Source organism: Vanessa tameamea, chromosome 6 (genome assembly GCF_037043105.1).
Source record: "Vanessa tameamea isolate UH-Manoa-2023 chromosome 6, ilVanTame1 primary haplotype, whole genome shotgun sequence".
Taxonomy (NCBI): Eukaryota; Metazoa; Arthropoda; class Insecta; order Lepidoptera; family Nymphalidae; genus Vanessa; species Vanessa tameamea.
In genome coordinates this window covers 7,346,836-7,371,557 of record NC_087314.1, presented here as the reverse complement: position 1 = coordinate 7,371,557, position 24,722 = coordinate 7,346,836, and the positions used below count along the sequence as shown (strand labels likewise).

General features: G+C 30.1%; 2 protein-coding genes across 2 annotated transcripts in view; one reads left to right on the top strand and one right to left on the bottom strand.

Annotated features, from left to right (window-relative positions):
• Nucleotides 1-24,722, top strand: part of LOC113393579 (programmed cell death protein 2) — a 324,102-nt gene that overhangs the window by 223,843 nt on the left and 75,537 nt on the right. The gene's annotated exons all lie outside the window — the stretch shown is intronic.
• On the bottom strand, nucleotides 9,222-20,285 carry LOC113393588 (protein lin-28 homolog). The gene is made up of 5 exons (XM_026630564.2): nucleotides 19,944-20,285; nucleotides 13,018-13,157; nucleotides 10,325-10,497; nucleotides 10,066-10,186; nucleotides 9,222-9,793 (listed from the first exon to the last, which is right to left on the bottom strand). The coding sequence occupies exons 1-5, from the start codon at nucleotides 19,981-19,983 to the stop codon at nucleotides 9,710-9,712; spliced, it is 558 nt and encodes a 185-aa protein (XP_026486349.1). The 5' UTR covers nucleotides 19,984-20,285; the 3' UTR covers nucleotides 9,222-9,709.

Genomic DNA, 24,722 nt, shown 5'->3' with positions numbered 1-24,722 from the left:
TACAACCCGTTTGCAAGATATTCCATTTTGAAGTTTATAAAATTTATGATATCTAGGATAGCCTACATACCGTACATTTTAATGGGAAAAAGTTATAAAATGCTATTATAAGGGGTAGTAATAGGGTATGAAAAATAGTAGAGCCCCATAGAGTGTTAGAGTACTTGGTTAAGATAGACATATGAGCACTAATATTTAACTTTTCGGTACAAATAACAAGTTATATCAAGAATTAGGCCTTAATGGAATAGATGAAATAGGGGATGAAACCAAATTCACTATTCTTAATTTTCTTAGTTCTTAGTGGATTTTTTCCTGACCTAACTAAATGTAGAAGGTACATTAATTCAAAATTTGAAACCAGATAGTTCTAATCTCGACTAATACCTATCTCAGTACTACCATCTCTTAGTAAGATTTTAGTATATTTTTTAAACAAATGTAAGTAGATTTTATAATATACAAATTGCTACACAAAAACAATTTGGTTCTACGAGAAGTTGCTTGACGACCGATATAAAGCGTGGGTAGAATTAACTGGATGCTTTAAGGATATGTGATTTGTGTAAGGCCTGTGATTATTTGTAGCTAATAACACCGGCCAGGTCACTAGAGAATAAAAAAAAGATAGAGAAACTGCATACAATCTTCTTATTTTGTACCTGAGCAATTGAATTTAGAGGTTTACAATAGATCTATGAGAGGTCCAGTTGATGAGGGGGATCTAACAGGAATCTCTTCTTGATTCATTTCTCCACCTCGTTTATATAACTGATTTGGTTCATATTTTAGGTAACAAACGTAGGATAGTATTGTTTGCTGATGAAACTTCTTTTATTTTCAAAATAAAACGACGTCTAATTCTCTCTTTCGAAAATAATGCATTGATTAAATGTCAATAACTTTATATTAAACAGTAATAAAACAAAATGTATGAAATTGACTACGCCTAAAGTTATATGTACGTAAGAACGAATATATTATTAAGTGGGGGTGTATTAAACATTGTATTACTATGATGACGATGATTATCCCAGGTGTCATGTAAATATACATATGATATGTATATTTACATGACACCTGGGATATATGATAGCCGAGATAACTATATTTTTGTTCTGGAAAATGAAGCTATTAATGGACTTTATAACCTGAGTTTATAAGGTTGATCAAGATGTTTAAGTTTAAATGAGAATTATATACAATAAGATTTTTTTTGTATATACAAAAAAAATAGCTACTGTACAAAACATGATGACGTAGAATGAATGCTTGCTACATTTCCCCGTTGAATCGCAAAAAAAATGATATCAGTTGTTTTGCATAATCTTTATTAATTAATTAATTATAAAATAAATTAAAACATTTTCAAACAATTCTCGATACAAATTTGGTTATGTTATTTTTATTCGTAAAAACCTTAAAGATTTTTCCAGAAAATGACTTACTACATACTGTGAAATAAAAAGCAAGTACCTTTTTATTTCTTTCACAATCGTAGGCTTTTACAACAGATGTTAAAAAATTCAATTGTAAAATTTAACAGACATACATCCTAACGGCTAATGAAATTATAAAATATATATCAAGACCAACGATTTTTTAAATTATAGTATATCTAATTGTAAGCCATAATAATTATTATAATTAAAAAAAATAAACGTGCTACTGTGTTCCTTTCATTGACTGGCTCGGTTGGCCTAAAGACTATCTTGTTGCATTTTTCACAATCAAAAAGATGTGTGACTCTTTTTCTGTATAGATTTAAGAATATAAAGTTGTATATTTGTAAATATGTTACGAACTATATTTATAAATAAATGACAAAGACAGCATAGTCATAGAAAACGTGAATCATAACCGAAAAATTCAAGATCTTCAGCTTCGGCTTCAGATCCCGACAAGCACCATCGGTTTTAGTATGTTTAATTTTTACTTTCTTATGTATGTCGCATAATGATATAAGGTTCACAACATAAAATTTTTCAGTTAAGGAAACCCTTGTTTAGCTCGTATTGAAGGACATTCGCGGAATATTTGAAATATTTAATACTGAACCATTTATTGAATATATACTTGAAACTACGACCCCACGAAACATTTGAGCTCTAACAAAATTAGTGTTGCTTTAATTTACAATGATAAATAAATATATGTAGAATAGATTACGCATAATTAATCGCCCAATTTTTTTTTGCGTTTAATTAAAAAAAAATTAATAATATTAAAAACAGCAGTTTTCTCCATACCTTAAATATTCAAAAATAAACAAATCTCATATGATATTCATTATCATTGCGCCAAAGTACACTACGAAATGATGTAAATATTGAACAACAATAGAGCAAATTTTATAATATTAGTTTTCTATAAAGTAATATTATAATATTTTGTAACTAGAAATTACCTTTTAATTCATGTGTATGGTTGATTCTAAGCTTTTTATGTACTTTTTCGTAAATTATACTAAAAGAATAATAATAAAGTATCGATAAATAGAGGCAAATAAAATTAATTATAAATTTCGGGTTATGTATACAGTAACTGAAAAAATATTCGGCTGTAAGTATAAAATTTACGGCTAAAGTTGCTTTAGTAGCTTCAAGTTACCATTTAAGAGTTTTTCTTTTTTAATTATTTGTTCTTTTTGGTACAAAATTCATTTTGAAGTAAATAATAAAAATAAAAATTTAATTGAATAAGTTATTTGTTGTTGGACGACATATATGTATGATACAGATATTATATTGATAATGATTATTAAAAAAGCATCATTGTATTAATATATTACCAGCTAGCTGAACTTCTCGACTTAGGACGGCTATAAGTCATACAAAGTAACTTATTTGTCCCTGTCAAAGTTGACATTCCAAAAAATCCTTTCTTTGCGAATTCTGACGTCATAAATATACCTATTTTTAAATTTGAACTTTCTAGACTTAGTAGTTTTGACTATGCATTGATAGTCAGTCAAGATAAACGAATGTTTTTTTTTCATGCTCCGTTGTCGTAGTCGTTGTCATTGTTATGATTTTGAAAAAATTATGTATCAGTGTATGAAACATAATTATCGTATGACACAGTAATATAAATAGATTTTAGATACGATTGTCACGAAAGCAATTTACATTATGGTATTAAGATCTGTTTATAGAAAAATTGCTCCGACTACATACGGGTAAAATTTAAAAATTAGTCAACCCTCTCGAAATCCACTTTAAAGGTGAAATTTACAAAAATCCTTGCTTACATCTATTTGCTAATGTACGTTCCAAATTTCAGCTTTCAAATACTCAGTACGTATAATAGCGCATTGATAGTCAATCTGGACCAACGATTTAATTCTATGGATACACTTATATTTAAATCGTCTGAAAACAGAAAAATATAATATAATTCATTTTTTACATGCTACGGGAGTAGCAATTAAATAAATTGCTCTTTTTGTTTATATAACTATATTATTGTATACTAACCGCATATAGTAGAGTAATTGAACGAAATCCTGAAAAAATTGTGAGTAAAAAATGATTACATCTTAAGTAATTGAATGACAGTAAATGATACATAAATCAATGAAATATTTGAAACTATGAAGGTAATCTCTGAGTCTTATCTATTTTTATGAAATAATTAATAGATGAGTAAACTAAGTATCTAAATAAATGTAAGAGCTAAGCACATCGCAATATCTTGCTAAAAATTAGTATTATTTGCGTTGATACAACGTGGCATGTTTCGAATCGAATGTATTATTCATCCTGATTCGGGTCGTTACACAGGCGCGTTTACATCCATGCGAGCAAAACTGCAGGCTTAACTAGTTTAAGTATTGAAATGCGAGAAAGAACTCCAAGTAGGATTGAGCAATATCTAATTAAAAGTAGAGTGATCCTATTGACATTATATATGTATTAATAACTGACATTTTCAGTCAACTCATTAGATAATTGCTTTGATTATAGTACATGATTAAAAGGCATTACAGTTACTACAAAATATGTTCTACATGCTATACTAACATTCAACTAATTATCTTCTTGAAATGTTAACAGTCTGTGAGGTGAACTCACCATATTATTTTAATGGTAGCATATACAGTCTAAAATGAATACCATTTTTACTCTATAAATAAGACTACTTCATGGTTGTGAATGATTGTTTTAATGTTTTATAATCAAATGCTTTAGTTCTTCGGATTGAAGTATTGAATGTATGATGCTTCTAATGACTAAAAAGCTTAATCGTCAACTACCTACATTTGGATCAGACACTTAACTTACCATAAGCACATTAATGCCAATTATTGTCCAAATTTGATATAATTTTTGAACTGTTCGACGATCTACGTACACATCGCATTTCGATACCCTATTGATTAAGATATATCTGTGTAAATTAATTTAAATGTAAACTAAATGTAATATAGACTATTATATCATTCACAAGACAACTTTGAATCCTTGTTATATATAAACATATCATATATATGTATTACATAAACTTGAATGTACATAGCTCTATTAAGATGCAACGCTACAGAATCTAATTTGATCAGAATTTCAAATTACAAGCAATTGCCTTATTGCTAGACGGGCAATGGAAACAATCTATTAGATTGACAGATATGTTGATATGCCGGTATCAGATATATAAAAGAAAAAAATTGATCCACAATTCACTCGACAGATATATCTTAAGCACACCACGTAAACCTTAATTCTTTAATAAAGAAAAAAAAAACATAAATAGTTTTAAACCGAAAACCCTAAAAATAATAATCGATATGCTAAGACTCTAAACGGCGCTGAAAAGGAGATTTTGCAACGCTGTTAACGAGAAGTTATCGAGGAATGACATCGATGCATCCGGCTAGGGGGCGGGTCGGACCCTAAGATAAGGGAAAGCACATGAGCGCGTGTACAGCCTCGTTATGCACCTTTTAATAGATCTCGATACCGAATCTCTGATGGTCCAGAAAGTGAAACGTCAAATGATTTGCACTAAAGACTAGCGGGCGCGTGAGTGATGCCCAGTCGGTCGGAGCGCGGCGCGGCACACACTAGGGCGGGCGGACACGGCAGCGTTACGTCAGCGAGGGGCACGGGGCGGCGGGGCGTGTGAGGTCGAAGAGGGGGCGAGGGGAGCCCCGCACTGCTGCATCCTCGGGCGCCTATCTTCACCCGACTCGCCTGAAAAACGTGACATCTCTTGCCACCGACTGCCTCGATGTTCTCCAAGGACCGTGACGATCCACACGCATTTTAAAATTTCTAAGAGAATTTTCTGTGCATTACATCAAATGTACTAATTAGTGTTAATAATAAATAAGTGTTAGTATGTACAATTAAAGTATTATTTATAAACGTGCATTTTTACCACGATTAATATTAATTTAGTTAAATCAATTATTAAATGAATAATATTTCTATTATTTGTCGTAGTGAATTATGAATAAAATGTACGAACATATTGTATAGTTTAAACTAGCTATGTACGCGTGGGAATATCGCATCGGAAATCTCTGTGACGTTCGTATTTTATGTATTAAAAAAGCCTAAACAGGGATTTCCAAATCTCAAACTTAAAAAAATTTGGAACTTCTATACAAATTTTCATCCCCAATTTCCCCCTTAGATTGGGTAGTAAGTTTTCAAAAGGCTTTAACAATTGTACTTTTCTTATAAATAGAAGTCTAATTACCGATTTTTCTAAGTTTCAAAAATGATTCCATCCAAATATTCATCCTAAGTTTCATCTTCTTAGGTGATGAGTTTTCAAAACCTCTTTAGCATATATGTTCAACGCATTACCAAAAGCCTAAATACTGATTTTCATATTTCTAATAACAGATATGACGAATTTTCATACATACCTTCATCCCCCATTTAACCCCCTTAGAAGATGTATTCAATAATTACCGTGTGAAATGTCCTCCTAACTACTGGTTTAAGCGGTAAATTGTATATCAAATAGTCATTTCACAATTTTATTTAGTAGTAGTAACTAAGGCGGAGATGTAAGGATACATGAATCTTTACTGTTTGTCCAGCACAAATAAATTTCCGCATGTTTAATTTGTGTTTGTAAGCTATCTCGTGCTCGACATGCGGAACCTGCATGTGTCGGATGAAAAATTGCCATATAAATGTCTTAATACGAACACTTATTGAATCTCTACACCTTCTTCTCAAAGGGCGCCTTTGTTCAGCAATCGGACATTTACAGATTTTACGTTTCTTTTACAATAATAAAGCTAGCACAGGTTTTATGTTTGGTATCGAAAATTATTATGTATGATATTTTATGCACTCATGATTACGAGTGCATAAAATATGTGCATTTTCCTGAGAACATGAATGAAATATTGATAAGATAAATATAGATTTTTTAACAAGTACATACTGCATTTCCTTGTCTTGCATATCATTGAATCAAAAAAAGCTTGCTGAGTTTTCCTATCAAGAAATTCTCGATAACAAAAGTTCAGTCAATAACAAAAGAAGTTCGGGTGTCCGAGCCTTAAAACATATAATGTGGTATTAACAGCGCTTGCGTCTGAACTTCCGTCCCTTCAGATTATGGGAGAGAGCGTCTAGATAGCGCACCTGTGTTTTGTGCATCAATTTATGTACTGCCACTGTGGTCGAAACTAATTAGCAGAAAGGCTCTTTATTTACACGTTTTGAAAATAAAAAAGCACATGGGTGTTATCGAATTGAATCAAAATACAGCGTGACTGTTGCACAGAATTAATAAAACTAAAAACATTGCAATATTTATCTTATTTGTGGGGTTAAACAGGATAGCAAATCCTCGAGTCCTGTGTCTTTGATGTTGTGCACAGAAATCACCATTGATGTTCATCTTATTTTAAATTTTTCAACTCAAGCGTTCCAATAACCAATGATTTCTTACGAGGAACTTAAAGTGAAGAAACAAATCGAGATAGAGTTCAGGTGCAATAAAAACCAAGTAGTGTGTGTTAGTGCAATGTAAGTGATAGTTAGTAACGCAAGAAATAAAAGACCAATTACATTTTATAATTTATTTTTCTTTGAAAAATAAAAAGAAAACAAAATTTAAACTCTAAACATAAGACATACAAAACCTTCAATCATTCGACATTCAAAGATAGAATGAAAATAATAGCTAGACTTTGTATACGTTTACAATATTAACTTATCAATAAACTCTAAATTTTATTAAATTATGAGGTAGATGATTTCAAATAGTCTTTAAAATCTTATAAATAACTACATTATGCCTATATATTAAAATAAGAAACCCGTATTTGTAATACCTAAATTTAGATTTCTCTTCAATGTATTGCTTACTGTTTGAAACATTCTTACCCGTCAAATGCGCCTGACCTTTCTTTTGTAGAACACATTTAAAATACAAATTAAAGTTACCAATACGTTATGCATAAATATCTGTTTAGAAGTTATTTTTTTGTTACTACTATATCAGACTAATTCAAAAATAAATCCTTTTTCTATATATAACTAAACTTTTATAAATGTTATGAAGGAACAAATAAGACTTTAGAGCAAACAATGTAAGAGGTAAGATTAAGACAACCATTTTACAGGTAATTAATATTCCTTGTAAGTTATTTCTAAATGTTATGAACGATGTGGGCAATTTATCAAAATGTAAATGTATATATTTCTTTGATATTATAGTAACAAATGTTTAATGTATTCATTTGGAAAATTAAAACTAGTCAAAAACTAAAGGCTAATGTTGAAATAATTCTTTATCAAATAGTTTTCTGATATATTTTCCAACCATGTAATATTTGTTTTATTTTATTTGAAAATCACTTAGTATACTTAACCTAGTTATTAAGAAAATCGATGGGTCTTTGTATTATTGGCATTGTTAAAAACATTAATAATTTTAACCGAATGCTTATAGATTATATAAAAAAATGTTTAAGCAGAAATTGGTAATTTCGTTTGCTTAGTTTTAAAGTTTTAAAATTAAAACTATTTTTATCGCTGGCATCATAGCTAAAAACGGTCAATTGTGTAATAAATTGACGCAAATAATTACAATCTAAAAATTATAAAATATTGCAAAAGCATTCAATCCACTTTGGCACATTGAGTTGCACTTTAGTGACTTTTATATCGTTATATAAAATGTGTATGTTATATTTAACTATCTGAAGTTCCATAGTATTCCATAATATTCGTTTTTAATTAGTACGTTGACTATAATATTTCTTAACGGATTTAACTTAAGCTGGTTATAACTTAGACAAATGAAAAACAACGGTAAATAATAATATAGTTTCCACTGAACACTTTTAGTCCTCCACTCTTAGTACTTCTAAACCTTTGAAACATTCCCTTCCCTACTTAGACTTCAACTCTTCTATACTTAGACTATTTCAACAAGAATTTTTATATCAGTAATATCAAAACACAGAAATATAAATTTAAATTTTTTTATCGATTTCTTTAGTCCCAAAATCATGATTGCATAACCTCAACGAACGGAAAGAGTAATAAGTAAAGGTAGTTTTTCTTAATAATAAAGCAAACCGTTACTGTTATTGCAAATATCCGAATGTAAAATTATATCATGTTTTATATTTTCTTAATGACAACTGACATTTTACCTTCTTCATTTGAGAAAAGTAATAATTACTGAGTTTCTTTCTTTAATTACATTCCAAACCATGGATTCAATTTAATCCTGTAACATGACGATTCATAAGGGCTTATACGAGCCAAGTGGTACATAAAATATTCTGATTTTGAATAATAAAATAGACTTAAATATGTTTCTTTCCATTGTTTCCATAATAACTAAAACGTTATAATTATAAATAATAATATTAAAGTAACGTACGTCATTTTACAGGTTCAAATTGGGTTCAAAGAAGATATAAAAACTTCATGTTAAAATATCAAGTAAACATCTTTGTAGCACACATATTACATTAAAATTAAATCCGTAAAAATAGATTTGATTATAAATCTATCGTCTCTAACCACCAAGCTTTGATATTATGAGCAAAGTCAGATTTACTAATGTACCGGTATACTAAATGGTCAAACGTTACCTATGACTTTAACAGCCACCAAAAGTCATTTAGATTAAGTCAAATTAGTTAATATAATTTTGATCAGCGTTTTAGAAATTGCAAGTAAATAATTCGGTATTTTGGTAATTGCTGCTTCAGAAATTTAAAGGTCGGTGTAGGGACATATAAATCGAAATGATTTTTTGCATTTTTACCATAACCATCTATAGGTCGAATTAAAAATAGCTTTAAACTAAATTATTACTTAAAATCGATTGTAATAGAATATAGTAACAAAATTAATAATAATTATACAAACACACACAACTTTGGGTATACAATATTATGTAATATTGAAGGTATCGAACACTCGAACACATAAAATTTGTACTACGTTACATTTTGCAAACTTAAATCATAAAATCTTAGAGTAAAATAGATTTGTACTGATCAGTCTTCTACTTTTATATGTATATTGAATCTTTGTTAAAAAATGAGGTAGATAGTTATTAAAATTAAGTATACGAACGCTATTCACGTCGATTTTCGTCATCTGTTCCGCTGTTCGTCCTAAATTATTTATAAAATATTAAATGCCACCAGAAAGTAAGAAATTGAATAAAATTTAAAAATTTAAATCAAACATGAACGACGAATTATATTGTAATGTTACGGCTGCTGAGGGCTACCCTGCGGGCTTTCCTGGGAGCTGCTTGAATTCTTCGATTGCGAGTCATCCTTCCTTTTCTCCACCTTAAATTTAAAAAATACGTAGTTATAGTACGCTCTTATAACTCATACCACGAACATTAAAAACAATTATATGATCTAAAATTTATTTATTAGGGTAAAAAGAAATACAGTGTAGCTTAATTCTAAATGCATTATCTTTTAAGGCAGATACTGTACGAGTAGATTTTAAGAAATTGTTTTATAATAATGTATGATATAGCAGTTGCTATTCATTAAGTTTTTACTTATATATCTATTTCTATACAACTTATCAAATGTTAAAAAACTGGCACCTTTACAGGACAGTCAGCAATGAGGTGATCCTCGCTCTTGCAATTATGGCATCTCTTTGGTTGTGGGCCCATGCTGCACTTGGCGGCTATGTGATTTGCGAATTCACCACAGTTGTAGCAACTAAAATAAACCGTAACAGTTAGACAGTTAATTTAACATGTAATCCTAAACTTAATTAATGACAAATTATTATTGGAAATATTTTCAGTTTTTAAATAGAAAAATATCTTTGAAATACAAAAGATTTAATGTATTTACCGTATCTTTCTGAATCGTTTTTTCGACAGCGGACGCCGATGTGAACCTTGGCAGTCGACAGCGGATGGCCCAGAGACACGCGTTGCTTCCAGTCCCTTATCTGACTCCTTGCATTCAAACTCAACAAGTTCTTCGTCTCCCAACGATCTAAAGCCAGGCATCTGGATGACACTCTGAAACATAATGTAATAAGTAACTTCGTGAGTGACATGACAAAATTACTTATCCAGATAAATTTATATTACTATAAAATAAACTCACTGTAAAAGATGTAATATTTTAACAAACCATAATGTCATGATTTAATTCATATGAAACTCAACTCTTTTTTGCACATATAAAAATGTTAAAAATTCTTCTATATTTAAGGAAATTAAGGAAGCTATCTTCAATTCAGTTGATTAAATTAAGGCTATATGAGACGACATTATTAGTGCTTACAAAATATTTAACAAAGATCCAACGGTATTCAGATAAATAAAAATTCCAAATTATTTTTAAATGCCTTAAAAACTCTTTTCTCAGACACCTTCTCATATAATATCTTATTTTTATTTTTTTTTATAGAACTGAGTTATTCTATTATGGATATGATATTTACGATTAGGGATAGTATCCACATTCCCTCTTTTTCCCTTATTATGAAAAAAAAACATCATAATTTAACCTATCCTTTGTTACTAATTAAACGATTTTAAAAATAAAGTCAGAACTGATCGCAGTAATAATAAAAATTGCCTGAAGTATTGAAATTGTTTTAAATCAATTTCGTGTTCATTAACATAAACGGCAATTTAGCATAGTTAACTATATGTATAAAAAATCACGAAATAATGTCAGTCTATACGATACGGTGTATTAATATCGGCCTTTTTAACAACATATGTACATATATATTATGAATGATTATTATTTATGCTTATTGTTTATTCGTATTCTTCGCGTTTGGGTATCGTTCACATGATATCGTATCGATATAACTTTGTACTTTACGCGATTATATGTTACTACAAAATATATTAAGAAAAAAAAGGCATTTCAAAGCATGCCGCCCATTAACCGCTGTAACATATTATAAATCAATTGCTGAAAAATACTGTTGAAACTCTATGACGGGCTTATTAGTCAAAAAAATAATCAAATAATTGTATAACTGGAGACAACATCGCGGCAAATAACATACTATGCTAAGACATCATTTTTTCTGCCAATCGTGCAAACTGTTTAACATCAATGTGTCGTTCTCACGACCCAACTTCATACCATCGACAGCCAGTTTGAATTCCAACATTAACCGGATTGATTTAATTTTTAGTTTAGATTAGGCTCGATAATGTAACTTTAGTGAATAAATTTAAGTTACCCTTCGAAAACCGCCTTAATTAGTTGTTGTTGCTTCACTTGTATGTTAACAACAACATTATGTACGTCAAAAATATATGTATGATATTCGACAATGACTTTGGATAGAAAACCTGTTATTCCGAGATGTTATTGTTAGTTTTAAAATCTCTATTTACTTTAAATAAGACGAACCTTCTATTTGTAGGTGCGAAAAACGGTTATATTTTCGAAAACACATTTTTAATAGTAATCGGCTTTATAAAAAGTTATATATATGTAAATGAATATTTATTTACACATTACACATACCTACTGACAAAAATTTATTTATGCAAAAATCACTTGTAATAAATAAATAAATTTTATTAACTACGATTAGTATTGTTACTATAAGAGATGTTTCTTAATCTGATATAAATGTATTGGGATATCATTTTCAATGATATATAAATAGGAACTATCCGTTTACCTCCTTTGAGTATACAAAGTTGATGTAGCACGCGAGCAAGGTAATTGGCAATTTAGTTTAGACAAGATGCAATATTGGATATTTTCCCAACATAAAGAGAAATGTTATAAGTTGCTTTGTCATATTAAGATATCGTAGTTATATATATTAAATGTCGTTTTCTTTCATATTTGTGTGTTTCTAATATCTATTTTGGATTATTTTGTTTTAAACTATCTTAACTAGTTATACAGGATAACATTATTACTATACTTTTTGAGATTTATATATCTATATAATATTTGATGATATAGTGAATATATAATATATTTCTTGTACATTGGATAACTAAATCTTTGGACTTGTCTAATTAAATTAACTTAGCTGTTTAGCTTAGTCTTGTAATTAAATTTTTAATTAATTATAAACTAAACTTCAATGTATACTGCTAAAATGTTAAAAGATATTGCGAGAAAATGTTCTACCTTACAGACGTAGTCTTGACCTAATATTAATTTTACCGCTAGCGATGTTACAGTGGGCCGAAGTACAAATTTGGTGGCATAAATGTTTAGAAAAAACATCCGGACTTGATAAGCCGAACAAACAAACAAGCACGCTATCGGCCCGCCGCTAGATATGTAGCGTGTTTTCTCAATGGATAATTTTTTTACTAAATACCAAGAAACTTGTCGATGGGACAGTTGTGCAATACTATGTTTTACATTTGAAATAGTAATGTGCGGCAGTTCATTGAATCACACAAAATAAATCTAAGTTTATGATTATTTATAAATAAGTGAAGATATGTTCGCTTATATTTAAAACTTATATGTTACTCCATTCTATATTTGCTCAAATCTTCATCGTACGTCGTATGTTAATCACCGTATGTAATCACCTGATGAACGAAGACATCCTGACCGCCATCATCAGGGGTGATGAACCCCCAGCCCTTAGAAACATTGAACCATTTGCAACGGCCTCGCCGCGTCACGCCTGTCACGCCCGTCACTCCGCTACCGCTAACGCTCCCGGCACCTGTAAAAACAAAAAAAAATGTTGAAATTTATAAAATTTAAACGGAGGCTAAATATTCACACAAAAATTAAAAATTACAAAATAGTATACTTTGAAGAATGAAATATCATATCTATTTATCTAATATATAATAATGTAATTCTCGGTTTTTTTAACATTCCTTTTTAATCGACTATAAAATAGGCATTGGCATCCCGAACCATTTTACGAAACTGAATATCTTCTACCAATCTGTTTTTAGTATATTTTTAAATGAGAATAAAAAGGGTTATACTAATATAGGTAAAAAAACTACTTAAACTGACTGAGGAAATAAAGATTAGAAAACATATATATGTGTATGTAACTGAACTCCTCCTCAGGGTATCTGGATGATTTAGATTGGACCCGGTAGATATATAGGTAGATCGGGAAGTAAATACAATTCTTATTTCACTCGGACGAAGTTTGGGGGCAGCTCGTATATTAAATCTTTTAAAAGCCCTTTTTTGATTGTTTAACAAGATTAATTAAGTATAATGCTTTACACTTATTGAGTGGCAAAGTGATTTCATTAGAATGTTTAATCTTACTTTTGAACAGACCATTTTCTTTCATATAAAGTATGTTCATAGATTACTCAAAAATAGATAGGACTTTTTTTAATTGAACATTATTCTACTTAATCATTTACAAAATTCATACTTTTTTTTAAATCGGGAAGTACTATGTCTTTTAGACCGCAGTAATTTATCGTTTAATATATTTTGTTTTATCTCAATTACATGACTATCGATACTCATGATCTAAAATACTTTATTATTTATAGAAATTCAGGCAAAGTTACAATATTTTTTAATTGAAATTAGATCTGTACTTTCTTAATATGACAAAAATACAACTAGTATTAACGATATTAAAGATAACCCACTTCAAAATGAGTATAGGCCAATTAATACATACATACAGTATTCCTTATATAAAATTAATAACATATTCATTTTATAGGTATTGCAAAATTACCATTTACAGGTTGCAAATTTTCAATACTAGTATACTAGTACTAGTACTAGGACTAGTATTTTCGGATATAATACACGATGTTTCAAAAAAAGACAAAAAGGCGCTCAACGGTAAATCGGAACGTTTCATTAAATAACGTTGCTCGTTTTAATATACAAATCATGTTCATTATACACATATGCATATACATAAATACATTATCTAAATTATTTAGTAATATTACGAGAAATTAAAAAAAGATGAAAGCACGTACATCCTTTAATAACAATATGTACAACAGTTAAAGGCGAAGAGATAATTATGATTTCTTAGTAATTTAGTGGTACAGTTTGAAATTGCAATGCTGTTTATTATCCAATTAAATAATCTGTTAGTACTCAATAGTAATTATATTCCTTATTAATAAATGAAGTTGTTTAAATTGCTTAATGGAACATATAGTGGAAACACCAAAGAACGGAAAAAGTTTACACACTAAACTGCCTTCAAATAATTATGTATTTTATGTAAATAATTTTATTCAACATGAATTACTTTATCTGCGTACCCTACGTAGGGCCCAATAAAAATAATCAAATTAATTTGTATGTTATCTGAATATTTTTCTGACTTTTACTACTTTTAATATGATATTAATTAGTACGATTATTAATGTAGGACAGACTTATTTAGTACTAGCACACAATTATAATGACTTAAACGATTGCATTTCTATGTTTATCGTTGACCTTATCTATATTTTAAAACGTTAATTAGTTAAAGCCACCTGAAGGAACTTAGAGAAAGTTGTAATTGAATTTCAAAACGAAACACATTTGACTAGTTGTTTGATTGCATTAAGTGGATCGTCCCCTCTTTTAAATGCATACATATTTAGACATTTTACCGTTCGGAAATCTATTAGCAATAAATAAGGGCCCACGATCGTTTACAGGACTAAGAAAGGGTATACTATTCCCCTTATCGGCTTCTTCACAAAAAATAACGTGGGAACCAAATGAAAGAATGAGCTCTTCTTTTTATGTGTAGATATCACTATAGCTGTTAAGGTTGAAGACCTTATTTTAGAGGGATTAATAATACCGATGCGTACTTTAATTAAATACCAAACAAACAGAGAAATTACATTTCAAATTAAACTAAAATAATAGATAAAATATATGGAGTTGACCGATTGGTATAAGCATGATAATTATTTAAAAAAAATCCACACTAAAAGCTTCATTAGAATTGACTACTTTAAAAATGTGACTAATTTCCGGAAAACAGATATCATTGATGACTAATTTAAATTTTATTTATAAATAATCATCATACAGTCATGCTCTTAATATAAAACATTGTGAAAGTAATTAAACTGATTTAATAACGACAAAAACTATTGTTAACAAAAGAAAACAATTACATGTCAATTGAAACTAACTTGTACCCATTATAGTTTAAATATAAAACGTTTGTTTCATTGGTTTATTTTTCTGTTCGCTAATTCGAATGTATCTGTGTGCTAGTGTGTACGGGTAAGCTAAGCATATTATTTCGGGCTGTAGCGGCGGTAGGTAAAAGCGGCAACACACGTGGCGACGACGGTGGGGACTCGAAGAATGTGTGGTATTTAGGTTGCGTTTCTGGTACCTCTTCATTCATTGCCGTAACACTGCACCTTGCCGTGCCTCGCCCCCCGATGCCTTGTCGTCAAGAATCAACCGCACACAAGTAGACACTCAATATTTATTATGCCCTATACTGTATTAATGAGGAAACGTAAACGTTCGTTTGGAGTTTTACTATTTCGTCATGTGCATGTTTACATGCGTCAAATATAAATATTTATAAAGTGAAAATGAATAGGCACATGTATTACTTAATTAATACACATATCTATAATCTTTTAGAAGCACGTTAATGAAATATGTATGAGTATTAATTAATCATATCGAAGTAAAATGGTAAATATTCATTTTTGGATTTTTTATAACAACATCTTGGATCCCTTTTTAGAAAAAAAAATTGAAACGAAACAAGGTGGACTATATTGTAACAATCAAAAGTAAAAGGTGTACTACAGTATTTTAATTAAAAACTATTTTAACAGAAAGAAGTTTAAAAAGTTTTGAAAGAGTTTTATCAATCCAAATCCGGTCTATTTTAAATGTCATGGTACCGTTCAAGAACTCATTGAAGAAAGTTTTTATCTTTTTTTAGTTTTAGTTTGAATGAGATGTATGTACAAACACATTCACTCGCTACTATCGTATTAGTGTAATGGACTTATAGGAGTAATATTTGTTCAAAACATTCCGAAATAAAGGGAAGTGGTATATTCGTATAAAAGGGATTGACGTACTTCCTCCAGTGATTGTTGGTATGTCTCGATTAAGATGTGTAATAAAGGTACGTGTACATTCAAGCCCTTTTATTATTAACTCGTAATTCTATGGATGTAATAGGCGTACATATATAAAAACACAAGGATAAGTTATATACTTTTGATATACACATTCGTGTTTAAATCTAATTGCGTTAAAAATATCTATATTATTTAACGATGAGACGATAATTATTTTCAAACGAAAATATACTAAATAAATATCAACTGTGTAACAGAAGATGCAGCATGTTTCGGACTAGATTTAAGCATAATAATACATGACAAAAAAGTCTGCCTACTGCTTATATTATTAAAACTAATAAATTTAGTTTTATCACATGCAAACAGTTTTAAATCTTTTAAATACCATTTTGTCCCTGTAATTTTTAGTACATTTAAAATTTAAGTTATATTACATCAAAACGAATGAATTAAAACAAGGAATGAGTCTTCTGATATTCCATTTATTGTGAATATAGGACAAGTGCAAGCGGTAGTAGCGCATGCGCATCCGAGTCGTGTATCTGTTATGTTTACTCAGCGTGGCGCGCGTGAGTCGACGCCCGACACCGCGCGCCCGCCGCGCCGCGCTGCCCGCATCTACGCCCTACCACTAAAACATACACTTAGGAATTTCAAACTTCATACGCCTGCTTAACTTTTGATTGCATTCCATTAGACTGTGCCCTCAAATATTTGTACATAAAATATTCACTAGTTTCATTTTCAGACTATTTAACGCCAGCATTCTTCGGCTTATTTGATTTATCAAGTTGTTCATAGAAACGTATAAATTGTCTTCGTTAAGTGTAATACAAATTAGAAAATAAATCATAAAATAATAAATACATTTAGTAGAAAATAAACTTAAATGATGGAGTTATGTTAATAAAATACACATATTTTGGTATCTACTACTTTTTAAGAAATCATTATACTTGTGAGTTATTAAAATTTACATAAGAAATAGACTTCTAGGAAGAAAAATAACGTTTAAATGTTTGAAAATATATTTAAGTACATTTACGAACACGAGGGAGATATCATGACATTCCTGGTTTATTGTTAGTTCCTACAGATTAACCAAAGAGTATTTCGAAACGCGGGTTAATTTAAGCTGACTTATTTTGAAGCAGGAAGGGGAACCTAAATATTTTTACAAGAATTAAATGTTTATAGCTTTGGTTACTTATATTTATATATATATTTAAAAATAAGTGTAAATTTATTGTGTAACTAAATTTTAACAGAATATACATGTTTCGATGTTTATATATTTTCGAGCTAAGACGTGTATTAGGAATTGATTGGTTTTTTCATTGATTTTTGTGTAAAAACAATATGGTCGCTTCAAGTTCTAGAATTTTGGAAGCTATACATTTCATTTATTAAATTTGAATATATAAAATAGTTAGAACGATAGAATAAACACATTGCTGGTAATAAAAATACAGATTAATAAACGTAATTAATAGACGTTAGAAAAAACAAAGTAATATAAGTACTAAAGGTGACATTTAAATTAAAGCAATTAAACATATTATTACTTAATTTAACAAATTGTCATTTATGCGTAAATATTCAAAACCACAGACAGTACAATAATAAAACAAATTAAAAATTATTTTATAAATAATATTATTTTATTAAGACTAGGATTCGTACATATTCCTAGAGATGACAATTTTAAACTAAAATGATATATAAAATGTAGGTTACTATAAAAAGTCGAACACTTAACGATCGCTCAAATTGTATATTTATTTCCGGTCAAAAATATTTTACTATAAGTTATAACTATACATTGGGGCGGCGTGGATCAAATAAAGCATTACGCCAAGTATTTTAAATAACTTAAAGTATAAACGAAAACGAGTCGTAGCGGTCTCGATTGACATGAATTGAATAAGAATTTATTTAAACAGAAATGCACATCGTTCAATATTCCGTTAGACCTTGTATAGTAATTTAATATATTACTTATTAAATATTTTTATATATTCATGTATTATGGAAAGTTGAGTTTAAATTTTACGAACGATCGTAAGCTTCAATTTGTCGGTGTATTATTAAAGTAGCAGCGATAACGCACAAAAAAAACCGCGTTCCATAAGTAGATTTTAAGAATATTGTGCCATTCACTGCTTTTTTGCTATTATCAATCGCAGGTATGGAATTTAAACATGAATCATCGTCAAGTGGCGCTTGCGTTCGGGATCTTTACCTAGGAGTGAAAGAGATGGTTAAATGTACCACCATTCAGACTTAATTGACTGGTTACGGGCTCGTACCCTGCCGTAGGGACGTAGCGTTACTTAACATCGACTTTCTAAAAATTCCAAATAGGTATTTCTTATGTCACTCTCCATGAATAACAATTCCTTTTGGAAATAACGCGCTCATGGCTTACATTTATTTACTACGACTATCGGTATTGTTATTGAAAAAGTGTTACAGCTGCTCATTGAAATTCAATCATATTTCTTATTTTTTCCAGCAACAAGTATTTCCAAATCTATGTTGCTATAAGAAATTTGTTTAGAAAAGTGTTATCGATAGGTTTGGTCTTCACTACTTGTTTGGTATGTCAACTACAAAAACACGTAGTAGAAGAATGGTGGGGAATGGCGATTACAATCCTCCGAAAATGCAGTCGATCAAAAACGCACACTGACTTCGTATATCCCACAAATTGAAGAAATGTCTAACGTTACTGAAAAATAATCTCTATTGTGACCTTAGTAAAGCTCAAAGCTGAGTATAACGCACATGTCCTACGCCCGTGAGTAACTTAAACGAAATTCTATGGTCGGTACGAGTATAGTAAACAATTTACGGCATGATGCGTACCGTGTTTGATAATACGTTCCCAATTCTGTTTTAGTAAAATAGTACCATGTTTATTTTAAGATAACTGTATCTACGCAACAACATATACAAGCCAATAAAAACTACGCATTATAAATATAAATTCTATATCACCTTTTATTACATTTTAAAGTTATTGAGATTATTGATATAATATATTTAATTATTTATATAAAATATTAAATTTATACCTCTCCACTACTGTAATCACAAAAAATAATAATTAGATAAATGTTTTTGTTGATGTAGATGCTTCGAAGTAAACATGGTACGCATATGTGCGACATCAATGAACGAGACCATTAACCTCAATTCGAATAATTTCAATGATGTTGTAAACAGTTTCTATGATTGGCTTCCCAGGCCCTACGAGTCACACATCCGCTCGATAAGGCCACAAGTTCCAATACATGGAATAGCTTTAGAGTTCTTTATATACATCTTACAAAATACAAAAGAAAACAAAAAAAAATGTGACTAAAATAACATTTAAAAAATGTAAACAAATATATACATATACATATAGTGTTGTATTTGTGTATACTTACTTAAAGACGGAACTGCATTTCCGTCTTCCCTCCCGCTCATGTTAACTGAATTATCTCAACTTGCACCACTAGTATCACCTCTGCGTATCATCCATCCTCCGCGTGCACGAAATACACTTTTAGTTACAGTTTATTTAACGCTTACAATTTTGTGATATAAAATTTAGTTATCAACTATAAAAATTCGTAGAGTGCATGAGATAGGACGCGCGTGCGCGCGAAGCGACCGAGAACGCGTACGCAGGTCGACTGCATCGAAAATGAGTAGCAGTGGTGAGGAGTCGACGACGCGCGGTGATGTGGTCCGTCCCTTCCCGGATATAGCTAAGCAAGTAGTTTTTAAAATAGAGAAGCTAACGGAACGTGTGCGCCGCCCGAAAGCGCCGGCTGCTTTACCCCAATCCAAGATATTTCACTTGGCGATGAGGTGTAGTCATTTAACGGGCTTTTGTAGATATCGTTAATAAATTAAATACTTTGAAAACTTTATTATGAAACCCCTAAATTTAGTTTTTAGTTATTTAATCAAAATTATATTAATAAAATTAACCTTTTAAATCTTAAATAGTCAAGATGACAACACATTTTTTATAGTAATTTGACCCTTATATTATATAGGTCCAAAGCTTACAATTAAAAGTGGTTGGGTCGTTTCGTATAATAATTAACAAAACTAATTGAAAAAATATTTGCTCTACCTTAAGACTTATAAAATTAACATATTTCATTAAGAACTAGAAAAATGAATGAAATTCAAAGAATTCAAATAAATAAACGTGATTCTTGTCAAAAAATCTTCTGGAATGTTATTTTAAGTGGAACTTTATAACGTACATCAATCGAGATAGCTCTATGTTGCACAATTCTGAATGTCATTATTGAGTATTTGATCATAATTGACGCTCTTCGGAACCGTCATTAACATAAACCAGTTAAAGCCCATACCATTCGATGGACGTTTTGAAAAAAAAATTTAATCAGTACTGACTATTTTGTTAATGAATTTAACTAAGAACTTAATTTTTCTATTATTTAGCTGCAAAATTGCTTCAGTTTTTTCATAGAAAAATAACGAACCTTAAAATCTACATGTTTTCTATACGATTACTTACGAAATAATAATACTTTTTTTTTTTTAGTTTTCACTGAAATGTTTCTAGTACAAAATATTCACACGTGGCGTGGCTTTTATAAACGTCTCGGTAAATTTTCAGCATTAAGCATATGCAAACTAAAAAGTAGGTTTTTTCTACCCTAAACGGTCGAGGAAGTCCCCTTCACTGACTTGTCAAATTCTGACGAACTTGCCCATTCGGCCCATTGTAGACAATCTAATCCATGATTATGCACCAAAATTGTACGACAATACAATATACACAAGAAAGACAAGTTTTGAAAATAATAAAACCGAACTGATTGTCACCTTTACTTTCTCTCTTATCACCCCTGTTAACTTCAGTGCTAGTTAGCGATATTATTTTGTAATATTCTATATTAAATGTAGTGTAGTTGAAGTATTTTATCTTCCAAAAGTAATTATTGTAAATAAAATGAACTTTTATTACATACTACAATTTTATATATATTTTTTTTACTTTAAAAATAATAATAAATATATTGTTGATAATACTTGTATTTATAATTATTGTCTACCGGTATTGACTAATGAGAATCTCTACAAAGTTACTATGAATTTTGTTGACGTAAGAAACATTGGTCATAACCCGAATAATTAATGAGTCATTTCCAAATACTAAGAAAAAGTATTAGGGTTGACTCACAGCGACCCCATGTTAAACTTGAACTAATAAATTGTATGGGTGATGATAGTAAAAACACTTTAAGCTATACATTGAAAGCGAATAACTAATTAAAAATAATATTTTACTAGTGCATTATTTTTGGTGATTTAATTATTAGCCTAATTGTTTTTAATTGTGTGAAACATAACTTATATAATAGGATATGATGAACCAAGCTAGATGCGACATCTTTGTCACTTCTAAAGTTTCATGAACTACATATGTTACTATCACTGTCAGTAAGATTCTTAAGTTAATAAAGAGATGGCAGCACAGTCGATATTACTAACGCCATCTATGATCAATAACAAGCAACTCAATAACATGTTAGAAGAGCCCTGAAACCTAATAATACTATTCACCCTCCGTTCTAATAAGATAGGGCGGCACCCCAATCGGAAAAGGGGTGGTACTATTTCATCGTATAAACTAGAGGGCTAGTAGCTTGAAATTAAATACATGTATATAAAAAACTTAAAAACCTAATGCGAAAGACTCAAAAATACAAAATACATTTTCAATATTACTACGATCTAAACGCAAAGTAGTGAGAGTAGTTATGATTTGTTATAAGGATAACGCAACTTACATATTAATAGTTATATACGTATATGTTGAATTATAGCAAATATTCACATATAAAGAGCATACATTAAAATAATGTAGAGCATATATCAAAACACTATAAAATGTAAATTGACAGTGACTGTTTTTAATTCGCTTGACTCTGGCGCCATATATAATATTTATATTATGTTTAATGGAGAGTTTATTGATTGATGAACTTATTCAAAATTTAACCCAAAATATGGTCTTTGTTGAGATTTATAAAAAGAGTGATGATGCCGACATTCAATGCTCGCTCAAATATTGGAGAAATACGTAAAATAAAGCATTTTATATGATTTTGTTACATAAGACAAAAGAGGAAATAGTTATTTTACAAATTTGAAACTACTACTAAGACTATAGAAATGACTTAAATCAAGTTAAATAAAGAAAAGCACTCGATATTCGAGTCGAATCATCGCAACGCAAGTAAATATAATTAGTAAAAATGTTGTAAAACAATTGTTCTTCGACACTAAAAATACTGTATTTTAAATAGTAAATCGAGTTACATCAATGTACCGTTATCCGTGGCAACTAAGAGATGGTATGTATCTTATACCTATAATAACACTGACCCACTTGTCTTTCAAATCGAAACAGCTTAATACTGGGAATTGCTGTTTGGCAAAAATATTTCCTTTTATCGGCTAAACTCTTTGATATCGCCGGTCAGCCCAGCCTACGTCAAATTGCAAGCAATAGTAATATCTGGTATTTTTGTCGGTAACTATAGTTAAGTTCCAGTTTCCATCCTAACACAAGTATTAGTCCTTACTAGTAACTTACAAGGTTTTGGTTCCTAATCTGTTAAAGATTAAGTTTTGTATGTAACACAATAAACATTTTTATTTAAAAAAAGGTAGGAGGAGGTAAGGAGGTAAGATAAATATGATGATGATGATGGCGGTGACGTCATCATGACCATTTCGGCCACGGTGGCGGCCGGACTCTTTAGAAACAAACTAACTGTGCACAAAATATTAGAACACAAGGGTATGCTCTCAAGATGCACTCTATATTATTATATTGAAAATATTATGACAATAAATTCAAACAAAAAAAAAAGAGTTGTTTCAAGTGAGACTATATATAACTCATAGCGAGAACCAGTCTAATTGCGTTCAGAAACGACCATCATAACATCATTAAACGATGTATGTTCCTTGAATTAATCTTCTGTCCGATATCGAACACGACAGTAATTCTCAAGCGAGACTAGCAAATCACGCAGGACGTATCAAAGTGCACAAGTGCGTGCACCAATTAAATCCATTTCTTCACTCTTAAAATCTGATTTGATGGCAATGGCTTTATTTATTTTATTTATTTATTAATTCTTTATTGCACTCAAACTTAAAACTAAAAATTACAATTTTGTTACACAAAAGTTGCATGAGGTGAAATAGGCGGCCTTATCGCTAAGCAGCGATCTCTTCCAGGCAACCTTTGGGCAGAGGATCATAATATTTACATACATGGGAAGGGTACAGTAATTTTAATTCAGTTTACCTATAGTATAAATACATAATATAATAGTACACAATACACAGATAACAATAAATATATATAATATAAATATACATATATGTATACTATAATAAATACATAAAATATATATAATAAATATAGGAGATATAACAAAACAAAAAATTAACAACGTCAACGACTGCTTAGTATTACTAATGCGACAAGTAAAAGTCCTTAACCATACTTTTAAAAACGGCTAATGACTGTGCGCGCCTTATAGCTAAGGATAATGAATTCCAAATTCGAGAAGCTTCAACAATGAAGGACTTAGAATAGTAAGAAGAAGAGTGGGAAGGAATGGAGAGAATTTAATTTTCATTCGAGCGAAGAGCGCGTTTATGAGTCTCCCTGAGGAGAGTGAAAGGCTCTTTAAGACAGAAGGGTGTCGCTGGATTAAAAAGAATAGAATAGAGTAGAGACTTTACGTGCTTGTTGAGGCAAGCGAGTGTAAACACTGCCAGTGAAGTTCAGACTGCCTCTATGATTTTTTCGAAAAAAAAAAACAATATTTATTAACCAGGATATTTATTGGTTTGAACCCAGGGCTTTAGAAAAATAAAACTACTTTCAGTATTATGAATTAATAGCTGAACCTGCGGCTTTACACTCGCGAATTTTATAACATCCTATAGCACAAAAACCGTCACTTTCGCTTTCGAGGGGTAAATTTAAAAAAGGTATCCTTTGATCTAATATGTGTTAGTATAGATATCACATAACATTATTAAAAAACTTTACTTATTGCGTATACGTACATACAGTACGGCTAAGATATCTTGATATCTTCGCCGTTTGTTAGCAGATTTTATAGTTTTTTTTTTATATTCAATAATTATTA